General features: G+C 48.4%; 1 protein-coding gene across 1 annotated transcript in view; it reads right to left on the reverse strand.

Moving 5' to 3' along the window:
* LOC108799531 (phosphofurin acidic cluster sorting protein 1-like) overlaps window positions 1-23,955 on the reverse strand; it is a 235,587-nt gene that overhangs the window by 75,355 nt on the left and 136,277 nt on the right. The window contains exon 14 of the mRNA XM_018571396.1: window positions 1,166-1,320. Coding sequence (XP_018426898.1) covers window positions 1,166-1,320 — 155 coding nt within the window. The remainder of the gene's footprint in view (window positions 1-1,165; window positions 1,321-23,955) is intronic.

Below are 23,955 nucleotides of genomic sequence, written 5' to 3' on the forward strand. Positions count from 1 at the left end.
GTGGGGGGGTGGGGGCGGCATTTATCAAAGCAATTGCGCCAATTTTAGTCTCTTGGATACGTTTTTTTATGTGCCAATCTGTCTTTTAACATGTGCCCCTGTTTTCACCTGAGCTTGCACTACTTTTCCAACGGCACCTGTTTTGCACCTGTTTTGACCAGAGCTTGCACAACTTTTTCAATTGCATGGTTTTTTGCACCTGTTTTCATCTGCACTTGTTCTGGGGCTGTATGAAACTGGAGCAATCACCTAAGAAAACAATCACAACTTAAGAAGTCCCCATGACCACTTCTTCAAGAAGTGACAGTTAAGCTTTTTGCCTGAAGTTACAAGTCTTCTTTCCTGCAGTCTATTAAACCTCATTTATCAACAACGTTAACCCATAACCCAGGGTTCAACAAATCCCAGGCGCTACGTAGCCATGGCGACTACAAATTGCATCATGGCACCTGGGCTTTTGTCAGCCCGTTCACTGTCCCCCGCCTCCGCTGCCTCATCAGCTCTGCTCCTCCTGTTCTCCTCCCCGCTCGGAGCCCGCTGCATGCTGCGTGCGGTCTGTGTCCTCTTCGATACCCTTCCCTACTGCTCTCACCCGCCTGTAACAGCAGAGGCAGTGAGAATCATGGAGACACAGACGGCTGCAGCCGGCACCCAGCAGGGAGGAGAGACCGATGTGACTCTGCGCGCCCCCCGCAGATCAACTGCCTGTGGCGATAAGTCTCCCATTCAGTGGCTGGCAGCAATAGCCAGCATGCTATTGGCTATTTTAAACTGCAGTAGCCAATATTAGGCTGGCTATTGAACCTGCCCACTGCCTGCTGTCAAATCAGCAGAGGCGTGGACCAGAACTTTTATATTCAGCCGCCTCAGGAGGCAGATGTCATTCCCCAGGTAAAGCTATTAAAGTGGAAAGCTGACACTAGGGGTCTATAAGACCCTTAATGTCACCTTAAAGAGAACCTGTCATCTCAAATGTGCTATCACATAGGGGGCTTGTGAGCCCATCACAACCCATGATCAAAGTATTATCATAGGTTCCAAAAACATTATTATAACAATACTAAAATAACATTAAATGAACACAAAATTCAGTCATATTTAGAATATCTTTAGTGCTAGGACTTTAAAAGTATATTATCTATGGAACACAGATGAGCTGACTTACCTAGTGGCACTAACAGGAAGCGCAAATAACCCAACCAATCAGAAGCTCTTGATGCTAGGTTTGTGACATATGCTCCAAGCAGGAAACTTAGGAAAGTGTGACCTCCAACGCACACCACCTTTAAAGGTTTTGGAGGCCCAGGTGCCATGTGACAACTGCAAAACAAAATCCCAATCACATCTATGACTCAAGAACAAAATTTAGAAATCATAAACAAATGTAAGAACATAATCAAAAAATTTATGTTATCCACTATAGTCCACAGGGTCCCCTTTCTGCATGTTATTTTTTTTTTTTTCAGATTTTGTAGTCTACATTTTTTAGTTATACATTTTTTTTTTTGAGACAGATAGGGCAATAATTTATTAGCAAACTAAAATGATATTCCATTAGTTAAATTTTTATGTAACGTAAGGGAATGGCAAAGCTTGAAGTGAATGTATGTATTTTACTTTAGCTGTGCCGCCCCAATGGGGCATAGAAGTTTTATATAGATTGTTTTCTCTATACCATTTTCTATGGACGTTTTATATGTTAGTTCCTATGCTGCCATCTAGTGGCCTTTTGTGATATTGCACCTGTTTTTTCTGTATTCCTTTCCTCATGTGATGACACATTTCCTCTGTATGTAAGCCCCACCCTTCTTCTTGTTGGTCAGTATTTCCTGTGTCATGGCCACAGCTAACAGCCACATGTAATCAGGACACATGTACTCTGCATAGTACCCTAGGAAAGGCATCATCTTTTGACCGCATAATACTGAAAACCATCCCTCTGCTGTATCCTGTTGTCTGATGTGCAGAATAAAGCAACGTTTGTGGATGAAACGGTATTGGTGAGTTCAGCTATCTGACAATGAATATCCTCAGTGATTGAATCTGCTTATACAGGCCAGGCATAGAGGTCTCACAAGGGATAAATCGCTATCACAACAATCGGAGTCAGAATAGTCAAAAGATGCATAGAATTCTTACAGCCTGCTGTGTATATGTGTGTGCCTAATCTGCAATCAAGCTCAGTGCCAGCCACCATCTTGTGAAAGCACATGGTCGCACAAGCTTACTGCACTTCATGTGAATGTTGAAAACTGTTTCTCTACATTGAACTGTGTTACCCCACCTGTCTAAGGTGCCGTTTGTCTTCTTAAAGAGACAGTACCATTTTTTTGCAAAACTTGAAAAATGTCTAGACAAGGCTCTGAACACTCTTTTATGGCTGAACCAACGCAGATTCATCATGCCTCTGAACCCGCAGACGTACAGGGAGCAGATTCTGCAGATATTGGCGAACAGAGTGTGAGACCCAAACGTACAGTAAAACCAACACAGAAACTCAGAGAAAACTATGAAACCGTGCAACATCATTTTATCCTGGTAAACCTCACCCTACATAACCAGAGAACTTTCACGCCCAAGGGGTTCCACAAGGTACTTTGGCACCAAAGAGTGAGAGATCAGACATGGCTGACTTCGCCAGATATATGGTACGCCGCGAGCTCATTAACACCAGCCTCTCAAGGTTTGATGACTGTCCAGAGAGCTACAGGGCCTGGAGATCAACCTTCAAGGCTGCTATTGCTGATCTCAACCTTACTACCAAGGAGGAACTTGATTTGCTCATAAAGTGGCTGGGGCCAGAATCTGCAGATCGTGTTAAAAGACTGAGACCAGTACATGTTGACCTCCCAGATGCAGGTCTTGTTGCTTTACAAGAGTGCAGGGAGATTCTCCAGAAACTTGGAGTATGCTACAGGTGCTGTGCTTCTTATAGTCATTTTGCTAAGAACTGTAAAGTTGTCATCAAGTGCACAGAATGCAGTAGCGACAGACACGTTACAGCTATGCATCCTACTCCACTCTCAGACAATCCACAGCAGCCTCCTACCTCCAACCCTCTCTCAAATCATGGCGGGGAGCAACAAAATCATGCTCCAGCCACAACAAGTGTTTCTTCCTTATGTACTGTAATCTGTGGGGAGAGCCAAGGGCAACCACCTGCAACAGTTAACCCAAAGGGGGGGTGGACGGCCGTACCATGGGTGCGTCACATTCCGTGGATTCTTTCCCCAAGCTTAAGTATACAGTTTAGGGACTATACAGTGATTTCCAATGCAAAGCGTGTAGTAACTGCCAGATTAGTGTGTTAATAAAGGAGGCAGAGTGGATGCCATCCTCTAGGTATATGTGGCCCAGGGAAAGGGAAAAAGAGGGGGGAAGGCATTTCCCACACTTAATTAAGTCAATGGATCCCTTTGGGTGGACTTCGGCACATGAATCGCGTCGCATTTCAGTGATCTCTCCCCTATTGATATATCTCTTTTGCTAGATATACCCCTTTTTATGCATATTCTCATATATACATATCCTATGGTGTATTTCCTGTATATTCTGTCATATTTATCAATTGAAGTCTTTGTACTCTACAAATGTTTACTGTCTAAGGATGCTATGTTAATCTGGATCCAACTTTACTGCTTGTATCAATTTACAAAATAAAATAAATTAAAATACAAAGAATGTAATAAAATGTAGGTGTTAGATTCTAAGTCTCTATCATGTATTGTTCGAATTATACCTCTGTATGTCTCCCAAGAGCTATTACAAATGTAATATATTTGTGGAATTTTGCGGTGTGACCCTAATGTTGGACCCCCAATCCCTTTTCTCAGGATGGGTTTCACCGTTCGGATTGCCCTATATTTCCAAGGTTCACTATGTATGCCTCCCATCTCTCCCTTCCTTCTTTTCATACCCTTTTTCCCTCATGCCGTTCAGGCATTCATTATCTCCCACCCCATCTTTCCTTTCCTTTTTCCCTTCCCAGTTTTTTCTTTTTCCCTCACTTGAGCACTTCGAGATGGGGGCCCCGGTCCCAGGCACTGGCAGAAAGGGTGCTGGCCTCTACCAACCAGAAACGACCCCTCAATGTTATTCACTGATCATACCACCTTTTAGAGCGCCAAATATTTTACCACGCTCCCTGGCGACTCGCATGAGGGGCGGATCCCGCTCTGAACTAGGTGACGACGTCATGACGTCACCAGGGTAGTTGCCGTTATTAGCACCCACGCGAGCCCCCAGCGTCAGTGTGCAGCCTGAAAGGGCTGCGTTAGCTGCTGGGGGCTCGATATTGAGATAGGGACGGACATCCCACGGCTCTGACCGGGGAAAGCACTATTCTTCAATTTACTTCCAACCATCTATGAGTACTGGTATGTACCCTTTTAAACCACTATGCCTAGTAAGGATGATATGGTACTGTGGGTTGCTCCCACGTACACTTAGTTTTTGCTATTACCTTTGAGGTCCTAATGGTACCCTCTATTCGATTCGGTCTGCCTCTGCTGGGGTTCAGGGCCTCCACCCTTCCTTCCTCCCTATGCTCCAATACTTACCATCTTACTGTTTGAGCCGGGGTGAACCATTGGGACGCACACAGACTTCAAGGTTAGGTGATATACTCACCTGTTTATCATACCACTAGATGAGTCTAAGTGGCTGTGTTATAAGTTAAATTATGTTTATGTTATCCAAATACTTTTTTCAAATTGTATAGACAACCTCCCTCTCCTCCTGAAGAAGCGCTATTCAGCGCGAAACGTCACGTTGAGAAAACCAAGCTCCTCCAACACCATTCTGTCATACCAATCATGTATTTTGTCCAAGAATTTTCTGTCTATCATGTTAACCAATTATGTCTCATTTTACAATTTTCTGAGCGTAATCTTATGTATAAAGAACTAAATCATTGTGGAGTGAGCTTATAGGGGAATCATGTTGTCAATTTTATGAAATTATCTTCACCTTTTTAATTATATTAAATACAATAATATTTTTCTAAACAACGTTTGGTCTGAAAGTTGTCAGTCGGTTGCCCAAAAAACCCCAGCTTTCTGTTTTTTGCAATACTAGGTTGTGTACTTATTGGAATCAAACGAGATTGCGAACCTCATGCCTCAGGTGATGTATGCCCCAATAAGATCATCGTACAGGTAAACCAAGACAACATCATCACTACACCACCCTGCAAAAGTTCTGGTAAGCCTACGCACCAGATTTCCTTCAACAGCTCAGACGAGCAGGAATCCACTGATGCAAATACCCGGGACAACACACCGGACTCCTTAACCATCACTCCAGTAACTCCACAAGCAGTAAACCTCTCGGGAAACTCATCAGAGTCTTCTACACCAGTCATCGTGCAAGATGATTCTCCTCTTCATGAAGAAGCAATAGACCTGCTACCAAAGACTCAAGACTTAAATCTGGGAATGGACATGTCACCTGTACAGAGAAGTCTGGACCTACGGTGGGACTTATTAAAAGACACCTTCAGCTTTCAAGTCAGCTCTGCAGACAAGCCATTCACCAAGCGTGGTGTTCTGTCAGCGGTGAACAGCCTATACGATCCAGTGGGATTTATGCCATCACCATACAAGGTAAATCCTTACTTAGACAGCTCTCTGAGACTATGAAAGATTGGGATACTCCACTACCAATTGACAAGCTTTCAAAGTGGGAGTCCTGGAAACAATCTTTACATGCCTTAGATGGAATTCAAATATCAAGCTGTTACACTTCAGCTTCCCTTGCTGCAAGTCAGAGAAAAGAGCCTCATATCTTTTCAGGTGGATCTACTGAGACCATAGCAGCTGTTGCCTACTTCAAGGTGAGAGACTCTTCTAATCAAACCCACATAGGGTTTCTGTTTGGCAAAGCTAAGTTAGCTTCCAAGCCTGAACAATGCCATTATGTTCTATCAGAAATCAATACTGCAGATCATGCCACCAGGCCAGTGTCTGCCAGTGTCTTTGCAAATTCCTGCTGGATCGTCCGGAAGAAGCAACAACTGATGTCATCAGTCTTCTAGATCCTGACAACGATCCAGAGATTCGTCTGGAAGGCAAAACCCTTGCAACCAGATCAGAGCAAGGATTCGTCTTGGACTGTCATTTCACAAAGTGGACAAGGCCTGACCGCATTACTGCAAGGTTAGTCCATATCACACACTGCTATAACACTAAGCCCCAGGATACTCACTGTCAGGGCTGGCACATATGCCAAAATCTTCTTTTTGCAAAAGACATTGCTCAAAGTGAGCTGATTCTACTGCACGAGGCAGAACAAAACATCTCTAGCACAGAGATAAAAAGGTGTCCATGACAAGCAGGACATTGCTAAAAACAACCCTACTGCCAAGCTGAATCCATTCATCAAGAGTGATGTGACTGCAGATTCAGAGCTTACAGCCATCCTTACCCAAGCTATTCTTCTCACCCAGAAGCCTGGAACTGTGCCTGTTTCACATGGAGACTTTGTAGCTGGAGTTACATGAGAACCATGTTCTTCAGGTACTCACGTGCACCATGCACATCCAGGGATGGACTTATCCAAGGTGCCTTTAACCGGCCAAGGAGACTCTCATTTCTACAACCAAGGAACTTTACAAGTTTGCCTCATGGAGTGACCTACTACACTTGAAGGACTGTTCCAGATTTCATCTTATATTTGAACTTGTGGATATATGTTCTTTCTTTATTTTAGGTCCATAGGACAAGCTACAAGTTTATGGACTTTAAAGGTTATTGTTATTGCATTATATGCATGTTTCTTTGTCTTTCAGATCTTCAAGGCAGCACAAATTGCACTTCGTTTATTTGTATTTGCATAACTACCGTCATGAGTTAAATAGTGAAATTTACAATGCCAGACAGGGAGTGTGCCGCCCCAATGGGGCATAGTTTATTTAGATAGAAGTTTTATATAGATTGTTTTCTCTATACCATTTTCTATGGACGTTTTATATGTTAGTTCCTATGCTGCCATCTAGTGGCCTTTTGTGATATAGCACCTGTTTTTTCTGTATTCCTTTCCTCATGTGATGACACATTTCCTCTGTATGTAAGCCCCACCCTTCTTCTTGTTGGTCAGTATTTCCTATTGCTGCAACCTATAGATTAATCTGGGGAGGGAATGTTTTTATTCATTTTTAGGATATACACACTTTACTACAGTATGCCCCTTTGAAGCAAACTGTAGAAGCATCAGAAGCCCTGGAGCTGAGCCTTGGGCTTAGTCCTGGGTCCCGTCTGTCAGGGACCGGCAGCAGTCCCAGCACTAGTGACTGTGGGGTCCACAGAAGCCGCTGAGAATGTCCACTGTTTTAAAATGGCTCTCAGACAAATAGCCACCATCCCAGAGCCATTTTAAAATAGCGGCTGGATCTTAAGTGTTTAAGTTTTCCCAGACACACACAAATGTGAAAAATTTAATTTCTTTGTACTCGCCGTTAAATCTCTTTCTATTATGTTAATTGAGGGACACAGCAATATATATTATATACCATGAGTTTTTTTGCCATCTATAGAAGAATTGAACACTAGGAAATGGAAAAGGAGTAGGCCCTACACAGCCTAAACCCAACCAACACCAAGCCTAGTCAGTTGTAGCAAGCAGTAGAGAAAATGACGAGCAGCCAAGGTAAAAGGTCCACTAACAAGAGGAGATGGAGCTGCATCCCTCAATGAACATCAGAGAAAAGGATTCCCTATTATGGGACATCCAAAACAAATGCCTTTAAGGAGGGATGGATAAGAACACCTCAACAACAACAACAACAGGGTAAAAGCATGTAGCCCAAATGAAACTGAACCAAAACTGAAATGTGCATTCACTGGTGTTGCCTCATCAACCTTATAAAACTTGGTATAAGTACGTACAGAACTTCAAGTCACAGCCTTACAGACCTAGGAAACAGAAGCCTGACAGCAAAAAGCACATGAAGTGCTCACTTCCTGTCAGGAGTGCCAATGGTTTGGCAGAAGAACAAGGTGGAACTCACTGGCAGGAAATGGCCTGAAGTGTCCGAAGGCAGAGGTACAAAAGGGTTAATCCAAAGAGAAGTCAAGTCCAAGCCGAGTCGAGGCAGGCAGCAAAGGTTAAGGGGCGAAAGGCAGTCCAAGGTCGGCAACAGGAGGTCCAGATAAAGTGGGTCAGGAAACAAAGCAAGGCACATGTACAAGGAGCTAGGAAATCACACCACAGGATGAGATAACTCAGCAACAAGCCAGAGCTCTGGCCATGTTTTTATAGCCAGGGGGTGTAAGTCTGCCCCCTGTCACCGAGGCAACTAGGAGGCTTCTCTTCACGAGAGCCAATGGCAGGCGAGAGGTGGTATGGGTGTGTACGGGAACCTCCCCAAGCTAGGTCCACACCTGAGGCCTAAACAGGTGCAGGCACACTATGCACGTGCTCCTGGGGATGCGCGCGCAGCCTGCGTACTGTGCATGCGCACCTTCCGCACGACTCACGCATGCGCACCTGCAACCCGGGCGCCAGTGGTTCTGCCAGGCTGGAGGGAGACCCGTACCCTGCGCCGTGCCCCCTGACCCTGTCGGGACCGTACCCCTTCCAGTGGACGAGATACTCGAGACCTCCACGCTGGCGGCGGGAGTCCACAATCTCCTGGACCTCGTACTCATCATCGTTATCTACCTGGATGGGAGGAGGTGGAACAAGCGCCTGGCCCGGGAACGGGTTGGCATGATGCGGCTTCAGCAGGGATACGTGGAACACCGGGTGTATGCCCAGGGATGCGGGCAACTGCAGCTTCGCAGCAACCTCATTGATCATGCCCTCAACGATGAAGGGACCGAGATAGCGCGGACCCAACTTCCTGGAGGGACAGGACAGCCGGAGGTGTTGTGTAGAGAGCCATACCCTGTCCCCGTTCTTGTACCGTGGGTGATCCGCGCGCCGGCGGTCCGCCTGCTCTTTCTGTCGTCGCTGGGCGAGTTGGAGTTGCTGCGTGAGGGTACGCCGTAGTTCACGTTGGCGTAAAACGGGGAGAGGCCTGTGGACGAGTGCTGCTGGTTGTTGTAGGTAAACTCCGCTAACGGGAGATGGTCCACCGAGTCGTCCTGTAGATAAGAGGAGTAGCAGCGGAGGTATCGTTCAAGAGTCTGGTTGGTCCTCTCGGTCTGCCCATTAGTTTGCGGGTGGTAAGCGGAGGACAGGCTGCGGGTGATGCATGGACCTCGGCAGAAATGGGTCCAGAAACGGGACGTAAACTGAGAGCCCCTGTCTGAGACAATAGTGTCGGGGAGCCCGTGTAGTCGGAACACATATTGCAGAAAAAGACTGGAGGTTAGTTGTGCTGTGGGAAGGCCAGAGGTCGGGATGAAGTGGACCATCTTCGTGCATCGATCTACCACTACCATGATGGTGGTACAAGCTCACGAGGGAGGGAGGTCCATGATGAAGTCCATCGCAATGTCCCTCCACGGTGAGGACGTCACCGGCAGGGGTTGCAGTAACCCGACGGGTCGGGAGGTTGGTCGTTTGTGGAGCGCACAGATAGAACAGGACTCCACGAAGGAATGCACGTCCACCGTCACGGAAGGCCACCAGAACCTGCGCAGGATGCACTTCAAGGTGTTGCGGTGGCCCCTGTGGCCGGCTGTGGGATGATCGTGGTAGTGTTGCAGAACTGATATCCGCTGGGAAGCCGGAACGTAGATCCGCTGCTGATGGTAGCGCAGCCCCTGTTTCAGTGGTAGCTGGGCTGCCTCACCCGGAGCAGGTGTGCTGGCTCTTCTGATTTCCTCTATGAGGGAGTGCTGGGTGGCTAAGAAGTAGGCGGTCGGGAGGATGGGTTCTGGAGGCATAGGTTCGGCCTCTGAGGCGTGCATGCGGGACAGGGCATCGGCCTTGCCGTTCTTGGCCCCGGGCCTGTAGGTGATCTGGAGACGGAAGCGGGAGAAAAAGAGGGCCCATCTGGCTTGTCGGGGCCGTAATTGCTTGGCACTGCGAAGATACTCGAGGTTCCGGTGGTCCGTATAGACCACGGGGTTTTCTGCCCCCTCCAGTAGATGTCTCCATTCCTCCAGAGCATTTTTGATGGCGAGCAATTCCCTCTCGCCCACGTCGTAGTTACGCTCTGCCCCGGTGAGTTTTCGGGAGTAGAAGGCAATGGGGTGCAGGAGCTGCTTCTCCCCTTGGCACTGGGAGAGAATGGCTCCAACCGCCCCCTCGTAGGCATCGGTCTCCAGATAGAAAGGACGAGTGGTGTCTGGTTGCGCTAGAACAGGTGCCTGGGTAAACAATTGCTTGAGGCGCTGGAACGCCTTGTGGGCCTCTGGAGTCCAGCAGAATGGCACGTTACTCCTGGTCTGGGCAGTGATGGGGGCACAGACGGCTGAAAAGTTGCGGATGAACCTCCGGTAGAAGTTGGCGAAGCCGACGAACTGCTGTACCATCCGTCTGTTGCGGGGGATAGGCCACTCCAGGACAGCCCGGATCTTCTTGGGATCCATCTCTACTCATCCAGGGGAGAGGACATAACCCAGGAATTCCACGGAGGTTACCTCGAAGGTGCTCTTCTCCAACTTGCTGTACAAGCTATGGGTTCGGAGGCGGCGGAGCACCGTTTTTACGTGCTTCTTGTGTTGTGGCAACGTCTGGGAGAAGACAAGGATGTCATCCAGGTATAAGACTACATAGGAGTTCAGGAGATCCCGAAACACATCATTGACGAAACACTGGAAGGTGGCAGGGGCGTTACAGAGCCCGAAGGGCATCACGAGGTATTCGTAATGCCCAAACCGTGAGCGAAAGGCCGTCTTCCATTCATCGCCCTCCTTGATGAGGACAAGGTTGTAGGCTCCTCGGAGGTCGATCTTGGTAAAGAACCGGGCATCTTTCACCCTGTCCAATAGTTCAGGAATAAGGGGAAGCGGGTACCGGTTCTTCTTGGTAATGTCATTGAGGGCCCTGTAGTCCACGCAGGGCCGGAGGCCGCCATCCATCTTCCCCACAAAGAAAATGCCGGCCCCAACCGGTGAGGTGGAGGGGCGGATAAACCCCTTCGCCAGGCTGTCTTCAATGTAGTCCTTTAAGGTCTTGGTCTCGGATTCAGAGAGGTTGTATAAGCGCCCATAGGGCAATGGAGCTCCCGGGAGAAGGTCGATAGGACAATCATATGGCCTGTGGGGAGGCAAGGTATCTGCGCCTTTTCTCTCGAACACGTCTGCATACTCACGGTATTTGTCAGGCAATCCGTGTTCGATAGTACCTAGGGCAGTTGGAGGGCTGGAAACGCAAGGAGCACAGATCGAGGAACCGGAAGGGGACTGGAAAGAGACGGATCCAGTGGCCCAGTTGATCTGGGGATTATGTCTCCGAAGCCAAGGGATTCCTAGGATTACGGGGAACAGCGGAGAGGGCACGATGTCCCATGTGACTCGCTCGGAGTGGTGGTTACCGATGTGGAGGAGCAAGGGATGTGATTCCATGGCGACGGGGCCGGTCTTCAGGGTGCTGCCGTCCACCATGTGTAGCTAAGAAGGATTCGCTCTAGGGCGCAGCGGGACTCCCAGTTGTGAGGCTAACTCCTGGTCCATGAAACAGCTGCTTGCTCCTGAATCGATGATGGCAGGGAGGTTAACGCCATTCTTGTCCAACTGCAGGGAGACAGGGATGGTGAGGTGAGAAGAATTACGGCATACAGGCCAGTTTAGACTCACCATGGGTGCCTCTGGCCTACCTGCCGGAGGTTTGTTGGGACAGTCCTTCAGGAAGTGACCAGGCTTGGCGCAGTACAGGCATAGGTGCAGTGTCCGGCGTCTGGTTCTCTCGACGGCGGACAGGGGCCCACGAACCACCCCGATCTGCATTGGTTCCTCCCCGCTGGAGTCTCCGAACACGGGAGCAGGTGCCGGAAGCGGATCCAGACGTCGTGCAGGTGATGGCTGGGTGACTTGTCTCTCCTGCCGTCTCTCACAGAAGCGTCGGTCCAGGTGGGTGACGGAATCCATCAAGGCCTCCAGGGAATCTGGAATGCCGGTGCGTGCCAGCTCATCCTTTAACTGCTCCGACAGCCCGACCCGAAATTGATCAATAAGGGCTATGTCGTTCAGGCCGGTGTCTGGAGCGACCTCGCGGAACTCGGTGATATAGTCCTCCACCGGTCGTCTGCTTTGTCGGAGGGTGCGCAGGGTGCCCCGAGCGGTTGCGGCACGTAGGGGGTCATCATAGAGCCTCTGCATGGCCTTAGCAAAGGACTCCCAGGTCGTCAGTACTGGGTCGTTGATCTGTAGTAGTTGATGTGCCCATGTCTGCGGTGGCCCGGATAGCAGGGAAATGGCCGTACGTACCCTGATGAAGTCGGTGGGGTACGTGCGGGGCTTCAGGGCAAACAAAAGCTCACAGGAGACAATAAATGAGCGATATTTCCTCCGATCGCCTGAAAAACGCTCTGGGAGACCGACCGATGGCTCGCTGGTGACCATCTCCATGGTGCGTACCGGAGTGGAGGGCGGTGAGGGCAGCAGCGCGGTGGATTCAGCGGTACGTCGCTCCTGTGCGACCACCCTCTGGAACAGGTGCTCATGACTGGCTTGCATCTCCTGAAATGCTCGGGATTTATGGGGATGCGCGCGCAGCCTGCGTACTGCGCATGCGCACCTGCCGCACGACTCGCGCATGCGCACCTGCAACCCGGGCGCCAGTGGTTCTGCCAGGCTGGAGGGAGACCCGTACCCTGCGCCGTGCCCGCTGACCCTGTGGGGAGGTGACACCCCTGGTTTCCTGACACTTCCCTTGTAGAGTGAGCAGTGACCAGGAGCAAAGGATCCTTTGACGCATAAGTCCAGATTATTGTTGATCTGCTCCATTTATGAATAGTGGTGTTGGAGGCAGACCAACCCTTATGAAGACGATCCAGAAACAGGAACAGGGAATAAGACCTCCTAAAAGAGGCTGTGAGATTAAAGTAAATTCTAACTGCTCTTGTGACATCCAGCAAATGAACGGATATCTCCTTAGAATAGATCAAAGCGGGACAGAGGATATGATCTTCTGACCACCGATCCCTCCCAGACCAGAGAAGCAGAAGCCTTAACCAGGTCTACACACACCCACTGATAACATGGGTTCACTTCCTCCAAGGAGTACACCTTCCCCATTTTGGATTTATAGCAAAACCAGTTTTCATGCCCACTGGTCCTATCAGTTGCCCAACTGGAGGAAAGGAGCCTACTGACTGAAAATGAGTGAGGGTTAACCCCAAGTCACACCACTAAAAATAAGCCCTCCGGCTATGGAGGTAAACCTTGTGTGAGGTTGACTAGCAAAACATAAATATTGAAGAGATTACAGATTCCAAAATCCCTCTGTCAATTGAATGCCAGTGAATAAGAATCAGGACACCTAATAGGCCCTTAATCCAAGAGATAGGAACGATCTGAAAGACATCACAGGGCGTCAGTGAGTTGACAAACCAGGTCTGCATACCAAGCTTTCCTGGGCCAATCAGAAACACCAGAATATATTTCAAGACCATCCTCCAAAGAATTTTGGAGAGAAGCTTAAGTGCTAAGAACACATAGATCAGAGCGAAGTGGCCCCATGGAGCTACCGGAGCATCCATTGTAACTGCCAATAGGTTCCTGAAACTGGCTACGTACCTGTTTACCTTCTGACTGAATAAAGATGGCATGAGCTCCACATCCAGCATCCCCCAACACTGATAGATGCACTAAAACACCTCTGGATGGAGGGATTATTCCCTGATGTCCAAGAATTGCCTTCTCGTTGTCCACACCAGGTATACAGTATAAACTGTGCATACTGCCGCAATAAGACGCACTTCCCTGTCTAGGGATAGCAGAGATTTATCCCATGCTGACAGAATCATCCTTTGCAAGGCTCTTGCATAAGACTATTCAACAGGCAACACCTCATACTAGGACACCATCAAGCCCAGAGTTCTTATGCAACTCTACAGAGTTACCCTGCAATAATCATGACATGGCAACTGAGCCTCAGAAACGTCTCCTCTGGGAAGACAATCTTTGCCTGCATGGTGTCCAATATGAGACCCATGAATTCTAGGCAACAGGTAGGAGTTATGGATGACCTCCTAAAGTTCAGCAGCCAGCTGAACTGCTCCAGAATTGGCAGGGAGATCTTCACATTGGTTTTCAACTCCTAGTGTGACTAGGTCCTAAACAGCGGATCCTAAAGTTATTCAATGATAAGAAAGCCACAGGCCCACAGAAGAGCTAGAACTGGGGATCGGCCCTTAGTGAACACCTTGCCACTTGTGTGCTGAAATCAGTCCATAGGGAAGTACTACAAACTGATTATGGCTTTCTCTTGGTAAATTGTACTTAAGGCTGATGCCTTAGGGAAATGGGGATACTGCAGTAGGCATCCCGGGGATAAATAGAAGCCAGAAACTCTGTCTTGTAAAGAGAGGTGACAACTGAGCGAATGGATTCCATCTGCAACTGAGTTCTAGAATTGGTGTTATTCCTCCTTCGTTGGGCATTGTAAAGAGGATCACTTACAAACCCATGAATTGCCTGTGAGGAGGCACTAGGACAATGACTCCCTGGTGCAGAAGGTCTTCTACTTCAGACACAGATCAGTGAGGCGACGATGAGGTGATATTCGCAGATTTTAGGTTAAAACCTCTTGGTAGGTATTGGCTGGAACTCTGTGTTTTAACCAGTCGTCACTTCTTCCCTCATTCAAGTGTCAGAGATGTCCCTGTTGGTTCTTGTTCTTACAAGGCTGGGAAGGATGCACGCTCCTTCCACTAGTAGCATTCCTAATGATTTGGTCCAGCATAGATCTGAAGAATCTATATCCAAAAAACAGGAGACATAGTAGGGCCCTTTAAGAAGTCTGATCAATAAATCAGCACTGGGGGGTGGCCTGACTATGGCGGTGTGAGGATGCTAACTTGCTGAGCTCCGCTGCCTCCAAAGCATAATTCAGCTGATCTAGCCAGACAACTCCCCCTATCCCATGTCCAAAAGGGGCAAACTCTCAGAAGACAATATCGGGAGGAATTCCGGGGACCTTCACCCCTTCTTCTCGTCCCCTTCCGTCTCAACGCGCTCCGCCACAGCGAACCGCATGGTGCCGCCTGAAACACCGCGGCCTACTGCAGCCCCCAATCCTCGGGACTCGGCGGGGCCTCCACCGCTCACGGGACCTGGTGACCGAGTGACGCCGTCGGACAACGCTCCCCGTGCCTCCTCCGGAATGGCCTCAGAACGAGCACAGCCATCCGCTACTGGGCTGCCACTCACTGCAGGTGAGATGTCCTCAATCTTGCGCTCCCTCCCGACCAAACGCGACATGGAGGAGATAGTCTCCAACATGGAGGCGGCCCTCAGGTGGGACATAGCGGGCATCAGATTCACGGTCTCTCACCTTGAGGACCTGGTCACCTCGCTACGCGCGGACCATGATGCTGTGTCACGGCGACTGACAGAGCTGGAATCCAGAGTCCTACATCAAGAAAGCCGGCTCACTTTCATGAAGCTGACCCATGACGACCTGGAGAACCGCTCCCGCCGCAATAACGTAAAGCTGCGCGGCCTACCTGAAACAACATCCCCAGACCTCAGGACAGCGGTGACCCAGATCCTCAACTTAGCGCTGGACAAACCACCCGACTCACCCTTGGAACTTGACCGGGTCCACAGGATTGGGGGTCAGCGCCCAGACAGAGACGTACGCCCCAGGGAGGTCCTCTGCCGTGTACACTACTACACAGTGAGAGAGGCCATCCTCCATCAAGCCTGGCGTAAGGGATCAGCTCCATTTGATGGGGCTGATATCACCCTTCTCCCTGACTGGTCAGGCACACCCTTCTTATGCGCCGGAGTGCAGGGGGCGCTTTACTCCTGGGGATACCCTTTCTGCCTGAGCATCCGCAAGAATGGAGATTTGTTTATACTTCACCATCCAGATCAACTGCCGGCCCTGTTCTCCTTCCTGGGGTCCGCTCCGGTGGAGATCCCTGATTGGCTGCAACCTGATCTGCCTGACATGGCCCGCTCTCTACCCCAACGCAATGTACGTCGAACACCCACCAGTGTGAGGCCCCAACTTCCCCCACCTACGGCAGATCCGGCTCCGCGTTCTGATGGATGGGACCCCACCTCTAGGGAACTGTGGGATTCCGGCCTTTCCTGACCCCTAATCCACAGCCATTACCAGAGGGCATGGCGATCATGGCGACTCTCAAGGTCCTCTACTTGAATGTAAAAGGGATTAACACACCCGAAAAAAGGAGAGTGATCCTAAATGACCTCCATCGTCAGGGAGCCGAAGTTGCATTTCAACAGGAGACACACCTCCTGACAGACCGTATACCCTGCATAGAGACTAGCAGGTATCCGTTAGCCTACCACAGTGGTTCGCCAGACAAGTGATCCAGGGGAGTGAATATCCTCTTCTCATGCACAGTTTCCTGGGCACTATTAGACCAAAATGTGGGGGAAGAGGGCAGGGTCTTATTCTTGAAGGGGACCATCGGCTCCCAAGTAATGACATTCACTAACATTTATGTTCCCAACCAGCATCAGATCACATTTATAGAGCGTGTACTGGCTAGACTGCCGGAGTTCCGGGAGGGCATGCTGATTCAAGGGGGTGACTTTAACCTCATCCTAGATCCGGGCGTGGACTCCTCGAGGGCCTCCTCCCATCTCTCCTTTGCAACTCTTAGACGCCTCAAGTGCTGCCTCTTTTCATACCAACTCCTTAACATATGGCGCATGCAACACCCCTCCTCTAGGGACTACACCTTCTTCTCCTCTCCACACCAAAGCTACACTCGCATTGATCTGTTCCTAGTTCACCACAGCCAAATCTCTAGGATCTGTCACACAGATATAGGGAATATCACTGTCTGAATCAGACAATGAGTTGGGAGAAGGAAAGTGCTCTTTGAACTCCATGGTATAACAAATAAGGTGCCGAGTCCTTCAATGAACAACAGCGAAAACAGTAGGGACACAGTTTTGGTTATTTTGCCCCCTACAGGAGAAATGGACATTAGGCATATTGAAAACTAAAGGTCGCCCCTTGAGGCTATAAACCCTCCCACCTTACACCTGCTTAGTGTCCTCAAAAAACTGGATGTCTTCTTCCCTGCAATTTTTTTATTTATTTAATGCCTGAAGTTGAATATTTTTCTACTATCAACCGCTACTGGTAGATACTCTCCAGTTAGCCAACAAGCTAGCCACTGTATGTGAAAAAAAGTAGTATTCTGGACTCTTTTAATGAGTAAGCTAACTGGGTGGACCCATTTTTGGGTGGGTGTACTATTTAGGTGTACTGTACAGCGGCTGGGGACTGTTTATGCCTAAGCCACCTTTTGAATTACCTGACACATCTACTCTTCAGCCTGACGTTTACACAGCAGTGTGGCACAGTATCTTTTTGGATTTTCCCACCTTTCCCCTATGACCTTGATTACAGAGCACTGTTGCTCTAGCATCCCTATGGCTTACTCTGAGAGATCTTGTGCATCCGGTACAAGTGTGTATCTATGTTTGGCAGATACAGGAATCATAGAGGGGGCCTTTGGGTTGCTGGGCGCTCCAAACCTCAAGATGATCAAGACCATTTGCAGGGGCTTAGTCTCGGACCAGCCTGGTAGCTAGACAGACTATGTGTCCCAGGCTTTTGGTCATTGGCACACTCATTGCTGCAGTGGCATCTATCTGCCGCTGCACAATTAATCCCCAGACAAGCCTACTCTATCTGGAGCCCCAAAAGATTCCCTCCATCTTCTGTTTTCAATGTAGGCAATTTCTTGCACTTGGATTACGTCGTGGCAGCTACTACTTCTTTGCAGAGACATATGGTGTCAGCGGATCCACTGACATGTTGCTGTACTAGAGATTCTAAAAACAGTCAAAGTGGCAGAGTTTACACCCAAATGCAAGTTAAAAATCCACATGGACTTCATCCCACCTGCTGATCGCCAAAAGAGCAAATTCACAGCAAGGAAGATCAGTGCACAGTCTCTTCTCCTCTGACAGCCTACACCAGGGATACAGCAGAGTTCAGCAGTCAAAGGCGTTTCTGCAATTCAGTGGTCACATAGCTGTAGCTCCATACTCCCTCTGCTTAACTACAGCTCAGCTGGTCCAAGAGTATTCCTGGGAGGAGTGAAGGAGATCTTTTTCCTTCAAAGTGCAAAAATGCCTGGCTCCACACAGAAGCCATAAACAACCCACCAGCTCAGGACCTAGTTTACTCTATATGCAAGACTGAGCTTGACGCAAAAACAAAAAATAGTGCATCAGAACGTCTTACAAATCCCAGTCTGAATCATATCAACCAGTGGACATTCTGCCCCCCTCTTCATCCTCAGGTGCTCATTCCTCTTCATGTAACAGCAGAGGTGTTTACTTCTGTTATGCAAGGATTCTGACTCAATTAGTTACAGAAGGAGTTTAAAACGCCTTTCATCACCTCCCATGGCAGAATCTGATTCCTCTAGAGCAGGGGTCAGCAACCTTTTACACGCCGAGTGCCATTTTTGCAACCATCAGACAACCGGGTGCCGATGAACAATAGCGCACCGTAGTGTTAGTTAAACTTCAATTTTTACACTCATAGTTGTAGTGCTAATAATAAGTTCAACTCACTAATTATTTAAATGTGTTTATTTTGCCATTAGCAGCAAAACTATAAGTGGAAAAAACAATAACTGGTGTACACACAAAATATGTTCATATTTACATGTGCTGAAAAGTAAACTGTGCTTACAATTTTAATGTGATCCCCGTGTCTGCATTGTATGGCTCAGTTGTGCTATGTCTGACATGTAGGGTGTTACTTTCATTTGACCTCAGACCAGCACCAAAGCACACTTTGCACGGCAGACCTCAGACCAGAACCAATGCACAGCAGACCTCAGACCAGAACCAATGCATAAAAGATCTCAGACCAGCACCAAGGCACAGCAGATCTCAGACCAGCACCAAGGCACAGCAGATCTCAGACCAGCACCAAGGCACAGCAGATCTCAGACCAGCACCAATGCTTGGCAGACCCCAGACCAGCACCAATACAGGCTTTGCACTACAAACCGTAGACCAGCACCAATCCTCACAACACCCTGGACCTAGTAGCATATTCTGGTTTGGGGCTGCCCTAGGCAAGGCAAAACCCCCCCCCCCCCCCACTAAATGTATCCCGCCCCTTCCTGTTTAATACTTTTTGCGTAACATGTCAGTCGCTGGATACAGAGCACACGCTGTATCCAGCTTTTGACATGTTCCGCTATTAGCGTTGCAGGAAAGCTGTGGTCTTAGGGGGGCTGCCCAGGATCTGTGGTGGGCTCTGCAGAGTCTCAGGGGGCCTTTGCAGGATCTGTGGCGAGCTGGTCTGCTGGATCTCAGGAGGTCTGTGCAAGATCTGTGGTGGGCTTTGCAGGCTGCAGAGCCCCCTTCGGATCCTGCAAAGGCCCACACAGAGACTCCCTGAGACCCCGCAGTCTGCCAGATCTAAGTGGGGCTGTGCAGGATCTGTGGTGGGCTTTGCAGGTTGCAGAGCCCCCTATGGATCCTGCAAAGCCCCCCACAGATATCCCCTGAGACCTGGCAAAGCCCCCCACAGATCCTGCAGACAATCAGGGATCCGCAAGGCAGGAACAGAGCTAGATCCACAACGAACCTATGGGCTGCAGCTACGTCAGGGAGGGGGGTGGGCCAAGCTTGTAATTGACACCTGGCTCGAGAGAGCTGTCAATTCCAAACAGTAAAGAGTAAGTTCGCGTGCCATCTGACAAGGGCTTGCGTGCCAGGCTGGGCACGCGTGCTGGGGGTTGCCGACCCCTGCTCTAGAGGATTCTTTGTCAGACGCTGAAGGTGCTTCCTCATGATCCCCTATTTGATGACTATCTACAAAGACTGGAAACATTCATGCTACAATTACTTGCCCCTAAGTGGTTCCTGACACTCTATCCCTTTGCAAGGATTTTGCCACTAAACTGTCAAAACTGTGAGAAAAGTATTTTACAATGAGTAAACAAATTGTATGTTCTCTATTGTCCATTGACGCAGCTTTGAAAAAAATAAGCAACCTTTGGAAGTCCAAGGCAGTCCAAAAAGAGGGACAGGAACACTTAAACAACACAGGTAAACCAGTCCAACAACACAAAACTAAACAAGGGAAATCAAGGGCATGCAGAACCTGTAGCATACACTTTGACCTTTTAAAGCTTATAGAAAGTATGTACAGATCAGGTCACAGCCTTACAAATGTGGCACTGAGGCCTAGAAACGGGAATCCCAATAAAAAATTTACTGCCCTAGTGGAGTGGGCTCAATGGGAAAAGAAGGCTACTTTAGCTATTAACTTGTAGGCCTGAATAATAACCGGTCAAATCCACTTAGAGATAGTGAATCTCTAATCCAGAGATCCTCTTTTAAGACCTTCTGGAATGACAAAAAAGGAATCAGTCTACCTAAAAGTAGTAAAGGCAAAATACTAGTATCGGTGCCGATCCTGAGTAAATGCTCTGATATTCACCTCCGATACCGGAACTTACAGTCAGAGGGAGATCTCCCTCTGACCAGCAGTGCCAAGGGAGCATGTAGCCGCCTTCCTTTCCAATCAGGAAGCCAGGCGGTAAGTTATGACCCGGCTTCCTGATTAGCTAGGAAGCCAGCTTCACTTGTTGGTAGGTAGCCTGGCTTCCTAATCAGGGAGCCCAGGGGCCTCTCATGACTCTTTTTCTGGCTTCCTGATTGGGCAGGAAGCCACACTGACTAGAAACAAGTGAAGGTGGCTTCCTAGCCCATCAAGTAGCCAGGAGGCGAGTCACAACATGCCACCCGCTTCCTGATTAGCTAGGAAGCCAGCTTCACTTATTGTTAGGCAGACTGGCTTCCTGACCAATTAGAAACCCGGACGGCACCTCATGTCCCGCCGCCCAGCTTCCTGATTGATCAGGAACCCGGGCGACGGGACATGATCCGCCGCCTGACTTCCTGATAATTGGGGTACAAGGCAACGGTACTTGGCATCGGTATGATAGTCGTAAAAGGGGACCCGGAATACGGAGGCTCAGAGAGATATTGGATGGGAAAGACCCTCCAACTCTGACGGCGTAGTAAGGGTTAACCCTCCTGCTGGGAGTGTTCAAAGGGCACAGGAAGCCAGCCAGCAGTGTCTGTGAGGTGTGTTTGGAGCAGGACATGGCTGAGTGTGGAGTTGTGAACTGGCTGCTACTGAGACATTGCTGGGCACCAGTGTCTGTGTTTGACCCTCTGAAGAGCAGCCTGGGACGCTAACCCTGAAAAGGGATGTATGTATACAGGCGGTGAGCTGAGCTGAATTTTCCATTATAGTGAAGAGAAGTTTTGTTCATGTATTTTGTTTGCTGAAGACAAGCTGTTTCTGTTGGAGCATTGTGAGAAAAGTAAAGACTTTTATTTTTACCAACATGGCTGGCTATTGATCAGAACTGCTCTGAATAACCGCCTCCTAACTCCACGAGATGTTGAAAGGTGATGCGAGGAATCTGACACTGCACTGTTGCCCTTCTCTTGTCTTGTACTAGTCTTGCCACTCTCCGTTCTGCCCTAACATTGACTAGTCGCTGACGGCCACAATTCGCACGTTCAGACCCAGATTTTCGGCTGACAGTCCAGTCTTTAAGCACTTTAACAACAGCTGCTCTTGAACATTTAACGAATTCTGCTGTTTTGCTGATACTCGCTCCATGGCTCCGAGCGCCAACAATCATCCCACGTTCAAAGGCTGTTAAATCGCGTTGTTTACCCATATCTTCAGAAAAAAAATCACTTCTACTGTCGTGGTAAACAACCTGCTTCCCTATTTATAATGGTCTGGCCCTCTAGCAACTTCAGCGCGAAATTATTGCTAATTAGCCTACAAATGGTCATAATAATCTGTCCACTCAGTGTATATACATACACACACTATATTGCTAAAAGTATTGGGACGCCTGCCTTTACACGCACATGAACTCTAAAGGCATCCCAGTGTTAGTCTGGTGGGTTCAATATTGAGAGTGTGGAGTGTGTCTATGGAAATGTTTGACCATTCTCCCACAAGCGCATTTGTGAGGTCAGGTATGGATGTTGGATGAGAAGGCCTGGCTCACAGTCTCCGCTCTAACTCGGTGTTCTATCGGGTTGAGGTCAGGACTCTGTGCAGGTCAGACAAGCTCCTCCACCCCAAACTCGCGCATCCATAGCTTTATGGACCTTCCTTTGTGCACTGGTGCGTAGTCAGGGTCGGCCTTAGGCCTTTAGGCGCCCTGTGTGAGAAAGCTTTACAGCGCCCCTCAGTGACCACACCCTTCAGTGGCCACACCCCCAGTAACCACACCCATTTCCCCCGATATCCGCACCATTTAAAGACTCCTATTTTGTTAAGCCGCAAAGAAACATATTAAAAAGTATGATAAAAATAAAATTTTATTCAAAGGTATTAAACTTCTAGGCACAATATAAGTATTCTTGTCAAATAAAACAACAGAAGGCAAACCATAAATGTCAAACTAAAACAGAGTCTATAAAAATAAAGTGTCAAGGGAGCATGTAGCCGCCTTCCTTTCCAATCAGGAAGCCAGGCGGTAAGTTATGACTTTTTTCAAGTAAGTATATCTAGAAAAGTAAAAATAGAAAAAAAGAACACAAAACCTAGACTACATGTAAAATTAATGAATTACTATATGTCCGAATATACGAAAAATTTATTCAGGCACATAATAATTTGTTTGAGAATGTGCGGCGGCCATGTTGGCCACCGGCGTGTTCTGGGTCATGTGGCACTGCAAGGGTTAAAATATCCTCCAGAGTTCTGCTTTAAAGCCAAACTCTAGGAAAAAATTATAACTTTACACTGGGTGTATACATTTTTAGTAAAAAGCTGTGTGTTATGTGGAGAGGGCTGCTGCAAGGTATTCAAAAAATTTACCTTGCAGTATGCCGACTCCTGCACATAATGCCGAGCTTTCTGGTCCTTGAGAGATGCCACTTGAGCAGTGAAGTACTCCGGCCGGATCATCCGCCCCTCCTCATTACTTGTCCATTCACAAAATGCCTTGTATTTTTTTGAACCAAACCAAAGTTCAACCAAAGGGAGAAGAAAGAGGTGGGAAATTTTGAATGGCGTTTTGGGAAAAAAGTGCCCAGCCACCAGAGTTAAAACAAAAGTGAACACTACTAACTAGTTTGATTAGAAAAGAAGGATTCCCCGTTTGCGTCAGCAGCATGAAAGAAGGCTCTGCAGGGGTCTCCAAGTACCGGTTCACGAACCAGTACCATCTGGCCCGTAGCTACACGGCCTGCATCTCTGTCAGATGCAGACCGCATAGTTTCTCCTTTCGGCCGGAGCTCTGGCTGAAAGGAAGGATTAGTAAGGTCTGCACCAGACCTTACTAATCAACCACTGGATTACCAGGGATTGTGCAGGTGGAGTTTTTTATTTTATCTGCAGGGGACGAGGGGGGTGTATTATTTTGTCTGTGTGTTTTTATTTTATCTGCGGGGGACGAGGAAACGAGAGGGGTGTATTATTTTGTGTCTGTGTGTGCGTTTTATTTTATCTGCGGGGATGGGGAAACGAGGGGGAGGTGTATTATTTTGTCTATGTAGGAGCTGCAGCTGTCACCCATTCAAGTTAATGACCAGGTGACAGCCACTGCATGTAAATGCCTGCACACTGCATGTAATGATATGTGATATGATTACATGTGGTTAGGAATCAACCACTATCCCTGGACGCACAATCGATGCATCCAAGGATATTGTTTTCTAACTGCACATAATCATACCACACATATAATAATATATGCTGTAGCTCAGGCACTGTGCCACATAACTGTAGCAATGTGTTGTTCAGTGGCATTTTTTTGGGAAAGGGGGGTGGGCACACAAAAATTTGCTGTGGGGCCCTGTGATTTCTAGTTACGCCCCCTGATATAAACACCAAGATAGA

Source organism: Nanorana parkeri, unplaced genomic scaffold (assembly GCF_000935625.1).
Source record: "Nanorana parkeri isolate BGI_ZX_2015 unplaced genomic scaffold, ASM93562v1 scaffold1749, whole genome shotgun sequence".
Lineage (NCBI taxonomy): Eukaryota > Metazoa > Chordata > Amphibia > Anura > Dicroglossidae > Nanorana > Nanorana parkeri.